Here is a 12414-nt window from a genome sequence, read left to right as displayed (position 1 = left end):
TCTCTCTTGCTGAATTCTCAATACAATGGTCTCTTGGATATCCATATGATGTAACTCTTTTGCGTGTGTTTGTTGGGACCTGATGAACTTCGAGTTTCAGTCATATCTTTTTATATCCATGAAAGTTATTTGAGTTTCTTTGATCTCTTATATGCATGATCTCTTATAGCCTCGTATTTCTTCTTCGATATTTGGGTTTTTTTTGGCCAACTTGATCTATTTATCTTGCAATGGGAAGAGGTGCGCGGTAGTGGGTTTGATCTTACGGTGCTCGATCCCAGTGACAGAAAGGGAAACAACACGTACGTATCGTTGCTACTAAAGATAAAAAGACGAGATATATATCTACCGCCATATAGATAAACGGATCTTGTCTACATCATGTCATCATTCTTATTGCATTACTCCGTTTTCCATGAACTTAATACACTAGATGCATGCTGGATAGCGGTCGATGTGTGGAGTAATAGTAGTAGATGCAGGCAGGAGTCGGTCTACTAATCCATGAAATCCAAAGAGGCAATTATCATTGAGAAAGGGCATGTCAAGCATATATAACAAAACAGTTGTGCTTGGTTTTTTTGAAGTTAAGGGAACATATTTCTTACCCTATGAGTTCCGAACTAAAGAACTTGATGAGCATCAAGAGCGCAATATGTGGCCAAACAAAGTTTGATTGACAAGGACCTTCAAGGTGATGAGGCATGTAATATAGAAAAAGAACATGACAAGGTGTTAGGGAGCCATCCAAAAGAGAAGCAAGATATTGTCCGGTCATGAAACCATCATGCTCTCTCAACATATTTGAAGAGGTGTATCTAGCAAGTAATTTACCTATTTTCTGATTTTGTCATAATTTTGTTGTTGATGCATATATTAGAAAAATCTTCATAAGAAATCTTGAGAGGCCAATTAGGAAGGATGATTTATTTGTTAGCAATAAGATTGTTACAAAGCATATCGGTCAACATAATGTACTCTTTAGTGAGGCCGATAGTGACAATTTATTACAGCCAAAGCTTTCCCCATTGGTTCATTTAGAGTTTATATCAACATGGGTAGTTTTGCTTGTTCCATACTTGGTTTATATTTGGTCTCAAATAAGACGTGTGTTCTAACTATTTTTTCTCAAAAACATAAAGCCAAAGTTTAAATATTTTGAGAAAATCGATGATAGTATAACTTCTTATTCAAAGACATATGAGAGAGAATGCAAAACACAATACATAGCCGAATGGCTGATGTAAAATCTGAACCATTTGATTGCTTAGTTCCAAAGGCGGTCTCACAACAAGATCGGCTAAAGATTGATAAGTATACCTTCAATTCGAGCATGTGTAATCATATCTCTGATTTACTACTGAAAATGATTATATTAGAATTATTTATAACCATGTAGAGCCATCAATGCAAGGATGGACGTATTGCAAGTTGCATGGTTCGTATGAACATAATTTTGAAGGTTGCAACATGTTTCATCAATAGTACAATCAACCATTGATAAAGGACGTTTGAAACTTGTTGAAACACAAATGAATGACCAATCTACACCTATTGGTCATGATGGACAAAAGCTATTGCATCGACTAACTCAAGCCGATTCATCTAAAGACGAGAAGGTAAAAGTTGCATATGATGGAATCAAGCTTTCAAGTAAAGAGATTGTTCGAGTGCACAATGAAGATATTCTTGAAGGTGGGAATTCAATCAAAGTTACAATGAAGACGCTAAACACTGGGGACAACAGGAAAAATCCAAAGATTGATGCAAGCAAACCAAAGGAGACAAAGGCCACAATAAGCACAAGAGTAAGAAATCAAAAGTCACTTTCGCAAAGTTATTAGATAAATATATCAAAAGAAGAGTGAAGAGAAACGTACTTATCGACCAGATAATCCAAAGAAGTCAAGATCACCCCTTAGGTGTAAGTTTGAGTAGTACTAGAAAAGGGAGAATTTTAATGTTGCATATTCATATCCTACTTTTGGGTCGCCAATGCCAATGCCATGGATACCTCCTTATGCTAATTTTTATTCATATTCATCATGGGACATGTATGATTCAAGGGCATATTCTCCATCTTATTTCAAACCATCTCGCCAAGATTATGCAGCTCCAAGTAGACCAACATTCAATGAACAATCATATGTTAAAGACTGTTTAAATAAAAAAAGAATCGGCCTGCAGCTCAAGAATGAAAAAAAGATGTGGTCAAGTGGTGTATCCTGTGAATCGAAGGCAGCAATTTGATATCGAACAAACAGAAATCAATGAATACAAGTGCTCCTGGCATATGAATTAATTCACCAAACCAAGGATCACGAAGGGGCTACAATCTGGATAAGAGAATCAAGGATGAGAAGATCACAGATCAAAGATAGAGGAGCAGGAGATGATGCACTGCTGGATACTAGAGGAGGCAGTAAGTTGGAGGAGGAAGAAGGCATTAGCATGATCCCCTTTCGCTTGCGGCTGCTCTCCTCTTGTAGCCACTGAACTAAGAAGTCCATTGTAGCGAGCCCACAACCCATGTCCGCTCAGCCCAAATTACCTCTACGTATGGGTATGACATCAAGCAAGTTTATCGTGTTAAGAAAGATGTTGTAAGTGTGCAACTTCAGATTTTTATTTCAAATGATGAAAGGCCAATCGAGATGTTGTAATTTGCTAAAAAGGCATTGAGGTGAAGCAATCGATTGTTGAAAATCAAGGTGCCAAGTCTAAACAAAAGAAATTGAGAGTGCGCAAGTTCAAGAAAGAGTTGCCATTGTCTAAAATGGAATCATAGTTGAGGTGCCACTCGCTTGGAGTTTAGAGTAGGGAGTTGGGTCAAGATTAAACATGGGATAAGTCGTTTTATTCCCAATCCTCTGTTTGATGCATGATAGAAGTTATGTATGAGAATTTGAGGAGAAATTATACTCCTTTGTTTGGTTCGTTGAAATTGACATAGGACTGGACAAGGAAAGGTAGGATGAACGGTTAAGATTAACTCACTTAAACAATTCCTTTTCAATTCCCACCCCCTCACTGTTAATAAAACGGTGGGAGTTAGAGTCTCCCATGCCTCTTCCCTTATGAATTCCCAATCCCTCCAACCAAATAATAGCTTTTAAGTCTCATACCCTTTCAATTCCCATTGAGAGAAGTGCATATTACACCCCCCAACTCTAGCCCTAGTCTAATATACACCCCCCAACTCCAAAACCGTCTACTCTGCAACCTCCAACTCTTAAAACCGGCCAAAATTCAACCCTCCCCTCCCCTTGACCGGTTTTGACCGGGTTTGACCCATTGGCTGATGAACAGTAAGTTCGGAAAAAAATGAAAATTCAGAAAAATAAAATTTTAGAAAGCATTTTTTGCCTCCGGATGAACGGTATTTCAAAAAAAAATTGGGAACATAATTTTTAAAAAATAAATTCGACTTTTCACCGATGAACAGTATTAAAAATTCAGTTTTTTTTACATGTACCCGGAGGTAATAAATTGGAAACAAAATTCACCGGGATTTGTTTTTTGAATTACTGTAAACAATGTGAACAGTATTCAAAAAAGTAAAAAAAATCAGGAAAATCATTTTTTCACTGTGTGAACAGTAACCGAGGGAAAATTTTCGTTCCAAAAGGTCGAACTTTTTTTTAATTACTGTGGAAAAGTTGAAATTATTTTTAAAATTTTGTTCCCAACTATTTTTTGAATTTACAAATATTTTTATTTTTCTGAATTTTCCATTTTTTCAAATTTACTGTTCATCAGTCAACGGGTCAGACCCGGTCAAAACCGGTCAAGGGGAGAGGAGGGTTGAATTTTGGCCGGTTTTAAGAGTTGAAGGTTGCAGATTATACGGTTTTGGAGTTGGAGGTTGTATATTAGACTATGGCTAGAGTTGAAGGGTGTAATATACACTTCTCTCATTCCCATTCCCTGGCTCTAATTATCCCCAACCAAACACGTTGTAACGTGCACAAGGGCTGAAAAAGAGGAACATGGCATGAATAACCAAGGGAAGCAGTCAAAACAAGAATAATGTGCAAGTTTCTATTGCAACAAGTGCAACAAAAATAAAGGAGAAGAATGGAAGCAACAAACAATTAAATGAAAGGTTTGCACTGCCACTTCAAAATCTTCGATTAGCACATCATCTATGTTCTTCAACCATGCCATTGATGCCTTTGCCCAAGTACCCTCCGTGGGCAGATTTCAGAAACTATAGTACTATGCACTGCAGTGCAAAGCTTCTTGCATATATATGTGTTCAGACAGTACATATCGTATACGGTGAAGTGACACCGTCTTCTTCGATAGTGGCAAGAAAGTGTGTCACATATCATGAGTGATATATGCTACTCTGGAGCACTCCTTTTGATCACACAGCTTTATTTACAATCCACAATAGCAAAACACCAACTACCACTACAGTAAGTTATCTGATACACGAAGTAGAAGGGCTACGGCGCATAGGAAAACAATGGTGGCATCCATGACTGCATCTAGTCCCATCAACCGCGCCATCATCTCTGCGAGGGTTTCGCGCCCATGCATCTGCCAAACATGAGGTTTCAAGTAAGTACCCACTAAAGAAATGTTCAAACGAAGATAAGCAACTGCAATTTTTTCCTTTCTTTCACATTCAGTCTTGACACTATGATAGTGTCAAAAAATCGTCTTATATTTTAATAGAGGGGGTATTCAGGAGTGTATATCTAATGTCATTTCTGTGTTCATTTGTTGTTAATGACAACCCAGAGGCGGAGCCAGCCAACTTCTGGAGCTTAGGTCAAACCTTCAGTGTGGCAGTTCTGATGAGTGCTTGCCCAACCAAGTTTTCGCTTGACCCCTAGAGCTTAACTAGAGACCTGAAACTTGTTCTGCCAAAAGATTCCAATTTGTATTTTTCTGAGCGCCATTTTTTATTGCCCCATAAATATGTGTGGGTTCATAAATAAGAGAGATCACATAAAACCTCTACTAGTACTACGTAAAAGCCGGACGGGAGTGCTTTCTCACCATAAATTAAGGCAGTTTGTACTTTGTAACATCCATATAAATCTTAATAGCCAACCAGGAAAAAGGTAAAGATTGAACGAGAGCAGGTCCAGCAATTTTCCTTGATTGGCAGAAAATTGGGGCCTACCTATGAAGGTTACAACTGTTACTCTTACTGTTTACCTGCACTTCTACCCCGTAACCCAGTAAAAATTAAGTCAAATGGGTCTTCACTTGCATGAGTATGACTTGTACGAAAAATCAATTTAGTTTGCAATGTACATATGAACTTCATATACAGTATGAACAATAGATGAATGATATATCAGGGGGAAGAAATCAAACCTCTACAAGATTCTTCAGTTTCATAGAGAAGTTCTGCTCAGCATGTTGGATACAGTAACGCAACATATCCAACACAGCTATATCAGTTTCATAGTCATCAGAACCTGTGTAGAAGATATAAGGTGTATTTCTTAGTTATGCATCATATTGAGAACGTGGCAAAAGCAACTGTGCAATACCTGGTATATCAAAAATTTGTTGGGGTGGAATGGCAAGTGTCTCTGCTAACTCATTCTGAACTTGGGAACGCTGTTGAAACGATAGTCTATCCCCGTGAGTAACCACAACAGCAGGCTTGTCATCTGCAATCACATTTGTTAAAATCACTCTGATGCTGACAGTACCAAATATAAATTTATCATACTGGTTAATTAATGAAACACATTGTTCAATGAGAACGCTGAGAATAAAAAGGCAATAATTCTATACAACAAATATACATTACATAAATCACAAATCTGTATACAAACCTCCTGAAAGAAAATATGTTTCAAACTATTCAAAGGAATATTAGTAAAAAATACATATGTGTTCATTTGTACATGCATATATTTATTACACATTTAGCACATTAAGGAACTACATAAAACTATAAGCATCATAGCTGCCCATACCTCCAAAAGACAAGAATGGATTCATAAATGTCCCGCGGAGCATATCCATATATCCATTCTTATCACTTCCAATTGATCTTAATATAGAAACACCATCAACCACAAATATCACAAAGTTGACCTTCCTGGTTTTGCAAGGCAAAAAACTGTATTGCCTCCCCATTGATTTGAGGTTCTTAATCTTAGCGTCATCATCAGTATCCCTGTCAAAAAAAAAAAGTGTTATGAAAAAAGTTAGCTAGTGCAATGTCGAGTAGTTAGTTTTCATATGTTGTATATTGCTTCGTTTAAGACTAAATAAGATTTATGAAAAACGAAAAAGGAAATGACAAAACAATGTTGAAACATAAGAATAAACTGGACACCTCTCTATGCATGTTCTGAAGGATAGTACTTGCAGGAAGCACAAGAAATAATTTGCAGGAAACATTTCAAATAATTCTCCATGTGTTCCCTTTAAGATACTAAAACATATTGTGACATCAAATTCTGTACAGATCTTGAACGGCGAAATGTTGACAATCACAGATATTTTGACTGACACAAAGATCCACTTGATAATGTATCTTTTGGTGTGAAGAATTAAAAGACCTGGAATACTCATACCCATAATTACAAGTGTAAGATTATTTTTTGCGAGAAAATCACAAGTGTTGGATGACAACAAATTTCTCCGAAATGAAAAGCCTAATGCACAGAACACCTACAAGACAATATAATTGAATTAAGGATCACGTCTTACCATGTCACCATTTCCCCATGGCTAATTCCCTTCATCATCCAACGTTGCAGCATTTTGAAATCCTTTTTTGGGTTTCTGGACAAGCTCCTTGTATCACAAATACATATACCGTTTGAATTTCTTGGGATTTTATACTCCCGGATGAAGCTTGTACCATTTGATTTGGAATTATCTAGCAATGTAAACAGCAGTAGGAAAATCAGCTGCACTCGCACATATCGAAATACTGCACCCAAAATTGATAAGACTTACAGGAAACCTGTGCCTGCTCTGGTGCAAACGGATCGTCATCTTTGTCAAAGACCCGTGTAATTCGGTTCACAAGTGTACTTTTCCCAGCACCTCTGGGACCCACCAATAACAATGTGGTGGTATCAGGCAACAAACAATCCCCAGCTTTTGTGTCGCCAACTCCTTCAATCCAATACCCAGGCTTATACCTGCTCATAGATTGAAATTACTGAACGAACATGCTGACCTCTCTATGATCTTTATCTACAAGATTTTTTAACTAGCTTTGCTACTTCAGTGTCATGTCATGAAAAATATTTATACAGTAGAATTTTTCTCTCTCCATGTTTGTTTACATAACCGCCTATGAACTCACTCAGACCAAAGAACTCATTGGAGTAGATACATAATACATAGCAATGCTGTATTAGGAAATACACCATAAATAACACCACACTAGTTTTTTAAGATAGATACTGACCATTTCAACTTACGGGTTTATGAAACGTAAGTTTTGTAACCTGAGGTTCAAAATGGTAACCCAATTTAAGAGGACAAATTAGTCTAAATCAACCCCAAGGTGGGACTGAAACATTGCTGTCCCATAACGCAGACTTCAGTGATGACCATGTGTAAAGCGAATACACATCAACATACGTTCATTCCAAAACCAGAGACATGACACCACTTTCCAGCATCCCTTTTAGAGAATCATGCATGTGGCGCGTCAAACTACATGTTCTAGCAGTAGCACTCGGCATTTTCAAACAATAGTAGCATCTTATAAGTTCTTAACACAGAGACCGGGGCCTATTTTCAACAACCACTAACCCTTCAGCGTAGATGTAAATATCACAGGAGCAGAGCACAAGGGATAAACAAACAAATTAAAAGGGCTACGCTACCTCCTGATGAGGTCTTTCGCCTCCCGCAGCGACCGGTGCTGAAATTGGCTGCCGTAGAGAAGGGCTTCCACCTCGGGGTCGTCGCAGATGCAGCCCCCTTCGGAGTCGCCGTCAGAGACCGGCACATAATCGGCAAACTCTGTCACCACATAATTAAGCGGTCCATGCCCAAAAAGGTCAAGAAACAGAACCGATCGTACTACCAGATAGAAATTGGGATCCATCGGTTACTGGCAGAGCGAATCACCTCGAGGAAGGGACTCCGATGAGGACGAAGAAGGGGAGGCGGGGATGCCGGTGGAACTGAGGTCGCCGCTGCCGCCACCCATGGATTTCTTGAAGAGGTCGCGCGATTTGGGGTTTCGGCGGGTTTGGGGGTGGAGAATAACGGGGAGATGGCGGGGCAGAGTAAAGCGGTCACGGCGTTAGTATTCCGATCGAGATATTTTGACGATGCAAGCAGGGGTCCGCCGATTTTATTTTGTTATTAGGCCGACTCCAACTTATCGACCCATTTTATTGTGTCCATTTGAATTTGCGTAGCCAAAAAATACTATCCAACGCGCCGACATAAAGGAATTCATCGACACCGAGCGAAAGCCCACGACTTCCTTTCTTTGTCCTCCCCTGGCTCATCTATGACACAACGGTCATTACCCCCTTCCACACCTGACCTTGTTGTCCTCGTCACCCTCATCCAATTTCGGCCTCTCCACCATCGCCGCTTCCATCGACCGGACCACCGCCGTCGCATCCACCAACGCCCACTCTTACCAGCATTGTGACCGTTTTTCGGTGTCGTCTGAGTACTACAAAGCCTGCTTACCCAGGGTCGCCGGCAGCCTTCAGCATACCACCTCTACCTCATAGTCACCGCCGGAGGATGCGGGCTTTGACAGACCTCCTGCATGAACGGACCAAGGATGGTGCCCTTCGCCACGACTCGTGCACACCCGTCTCCATCGTTGCCCACAAGGTGTTCAGCCCTTTGCAGGTCGAGGCTCCTTCACACCCATCACCGTCTAGTAAGGTAAGAATTCGTCACTCCGAAGGATCATGGAGGAGCCACCAAACTGATTGAGAGGAGCAGCCAACAACCACTTATCCATGTTTATGCCCTCCTTATGAGGTAAAACACTATTCCCGCTCGTGTTGTACATTGCAGTGGGGGTGTACAAAGTACGGAGATATTCTAACTTATAATGTTCTCCCTATCGACTAGTTTGACCCTGTCTTATATAAGATACCGCCCTCTAGGGTTACATGAACCTAGTGAGCTACGTTGATGGAGGTGAGTCCTTTACCGAAAAAGGGTTTCCCCGCTTTATATTATAAAGCCTTCCGTCTTCCTTCTCTAGAGCCCATGGGCTAGCATGATGGCGTGGGGGCGGAAACGGACCTAAGGGACCTTGGGTCGGCCTACTTGGGGCGACAACCAAAGAGGTGAGGCATCCCTGAGCCGTTACACCACCAGTAGCTCCCGAACCGGTCTTTAAGCTTGGTTGCATCCTAATCGGCACCAATCTTCAACGTTATCTTATCACTTGCCGAGGTTTAAACTGGTTCTTTGTAGCTCCCTTGAAAGTGAATGATTATCGCCCACCACCTATGGTCGGCTTGCTCGCAAAGCCAAAGGAACCACCCCAGTCTTGATTTGTTGATGAAGATAGCCGACCTACGCAAGAGAGCTTCCTGCGCAGCCGGCCCCCGCAAGTTGAACTCTCGGGAAGCACCTTTGAAAATTACGAGCCCAGTCTTGTCTTAGTCAGACCGGATCAGGCTCCCCAACTGATTGAATCAGACCACGTGTAAGAACGGACCGCTGCTCAACATGACTTGTGAGTGTGCGTTGGAATCCCACTTAGGCCACGTCCCATCAATAATGTGGCGTGCTCCTCATTCCCGCGGTACTAACGGCGACTCCTTGATCCCCGCGCACTTCGAGAATAGGTGCTATGATCGATCAAGTTCTTTCTTTCAAGCAACTGAAAGAAGCTCCGTCTTTTCATACAAAAAAAGGGATTGACTAGTATCTTCTCTACTTCATATAAAACATGGAACCTTATTTAGTTGCTGCATTAATCTGCTACCTACCTAATTAGTTAATGGTGTTTTCGTCCAAAATTCTCTTAATTTTTGTGCCTTGATCACCGCGCTCAAAAAAATACATCTTAATAAAGGAACAAAGGGAGTAGAATATTTATATCTCATTGTAACGCACGGGCATTGTCCTAGTTTGTAAAGAAAACTAAACAAAAACCAACATAACCGAGTTAATCAGATCAGCCCTGAGGCTGTGCACTAAATGAGTCAAAACAACTCAGTCATCCAAGCCAGCAGAGTCAGACACCCCACAACATGATATTGAGCCACCACTCGGGCTTATGAAAAACGCGCACGCACACACTGATCGAGCAGCCCTTAGTCTGTGTACCAGCCGTGTCGACCACTTTATCAATGCACGAAAAAATTCTAGATCCTAGCTTGGCCAAAAGTCATGATTATATATATTCCAGCACTCCTCCGGTCCGTTTTACTCTGTGTATTAGATTTTTGTCAAATCAGATTTTAGAAAACCTGACCAAATTTATATTAAAAAATATCAAATATCAACATCTACAATAGAAAATATATATACTATGAAACCACATTTCACAATGAATCTAACAATATTAATTTGGCATTGTGAATGTTGATAAATTTTTTATAAGTTTGATCAAGATAGAGATACTTTGACTTCGGACAAAACTTATATACAGATTAAAAAGACCAGGAAGAGTAATGTTCAAGAGTCAATTTCTTTGTGAACTACGCCAAGGTGCAAGAAACAAGGAGCGCACGCACGCATGTACACGTTTATTGTTAGCTGATGTTACACACAAAATGAGTTGACAAGGAAATGTCTGTGGAAAATAAAGAAAAATACAAAATTAAAGCGGAGCATGGCTTCCGATGCACATGGTTGGTTGCACCGCGGCTAAGTCAACTGTTACAGCCTTTCCTGTATATACTGATTTGATCGATTCTTATCCAAAAGCGGGCAAACAAAGCAAGACAACTAATACTATCATGGATCAATATATTGTATTTTAGCTCAGCGAAATTCCAGTTTACGTGGTGGTTACCCTAAAAAAAAGTTACATGGTTGTGTAGTACACTAGCACGCCATGATGCAATGGTGCATAAATTTTATATCGCACTCAGTAGTGGTTTAAACGGTTTTATATTAGTTTATAGTATTAAGCTACTACTTCCTCCCTCGACTAGATATATCCGTTTGAGCGTTATCTAATTTTAGACTGAGAGAACAATATTTTTTAAAGTACAACTAGTAAAATTGCCCGTGCGTTGCAACGGGATACATATTATTGCAATGATCAAAATGGGTGAATATCGACAATAACCAAATACCGATAATAAAAACAAGACAATATAAAGCTGGTTCATAAAATAATGTACGAACATCTGGGTGCCTTCATCAACAAAGGAAAAAATAACCAAAAAATAGCGGCTGTGAAACTTCACTTATATAGAGAAGATAGTTTGACATTAGTACTCAATGGATTTCTACTTAAGATGAAGTTATAATTTAGGAAATCTACTTCCTAATACACCTAACCATTTCTAAGTTGTACAAATTCAGAAAAATGTAAACTCTAGCTTCACTCTGGTTGTACTTAAGCATGTGTACTAATAATTGTTTTCTTAGTTCCCACCATCCTGCATGAGAATATATGTCATTATGAGGACAAACCCATTTAGCAATTTGTTGCTTCAAACAATCACATGTTGTGCAATCATTTTAATATTTCCCTAGCGCTGCCCTTGCACGTCTCCAGCAATCCAATGCGAAACAAGTTTTAAATGCCTTTGTCATAGTATAATTCATCCAAGATTGAGTCTAATTGGCAACCTATATAAAAACATTGTAGAGCGAAATTCCCAGCTAAATTGTAATTGACCAAGGAGCGCTAGATTTGCTTCGATTAACTAAATAAATACATGGTCACCTAAAAATATGTGTCGATTTCTATGTAAGAGCTAGACTCTGGTGAGTTTATTTATCTTTGGGGCTGTAAGAGCTAGACTCTGGCATAAGCCTGCACATAACAGAACTCAGAAGAACATCTATAAAGTAATATTTGCGTATTGCTATTAAAAACATGTCATGTGTGAAGGAGATTCATTTTCCATGAGATGATGAAACAAAAAATAAATATTTGGATGCTTACTTAGCATGCTGTAGCAACCTCGGAAGTGACTCAATGAGACAAGCGCACAAAACATTTGAAAACATGCAGTGAAGAGCTGCCAACTGCAGTAATTTTCTTAATGTATGTACTATTAGTTGGAAAGGGAAATTGATTTTGTGCCACCAATGAATGGACATCATCTCATCCGCTTATTCTGCATGGCTAGAAATATGCAGTCCGTTTGCCGGCCAATTGACAACAATGGTCGAAGCATGTTTATACAGATACATAGCAATGAACATACAAAAATAATAAGGAACTAAAGTTAAGAGTACCCCCCCCCCTCCCCCCCCGGCGCGCGCGTATTTCTTCAGTTTCGTTAGATTCCTCATCTC

The 12414-nt window shown here is 39.7% G+C and overlaps 1 protein-coding gene across 1 annotated transcript; it reads right to left on the bottom strand.

Annotated features, from left to right (window-relative positions):
- Positions 1-4201: 4201 nt before the first annotated feature.
- On the bottom strand, positions 4202-8250 carry LOC119364746. Its single transcript, XM_037630270.1, has 8 exons — positions 8074-8250; positions 7827-7965; positions 6943-7130; positions 6691-6862; positions 5949-6151; positions 5514-5636; positions 5335-5438; positions 4202-4545 (listed from the first exon to the last, which is right to left on the bottom strand). The coding sequence occupies exons 1-8, from the start codon at positions 8153-8155 to the stop codon at positions 4417-4419; spliced, it is 1140 nt and encodes a 379-aa protein (XP_037486167.1). The 5' UTR covers positions 8156-8250; the 3' UTR covers positions 4202-4416.
- Between the last annotated feature and the right edge of the window lie 4164 nt (positions 8251-12414).

This window comes from Triticum dicoccoides, chromosome 1A (genome assembly GCF_002162155.2).
Source record: "Triticum dicoccoides isolate Atlit2015 ecotype Zavitan chromosome 1A, WEW_v2.0, whole genome shotgun sequence".
NCBI lineage: Eukaryota > Viridiplantae > Streptophyta > Magnoliopsida > Poales > Poaceae > Triticum > Triticum dicoccoides.
The sequence above is the reverse complement of the archived record's forward strand: the minus strand, read 5'-3'. Positions and strand labels throughout refer to the sequence as shown.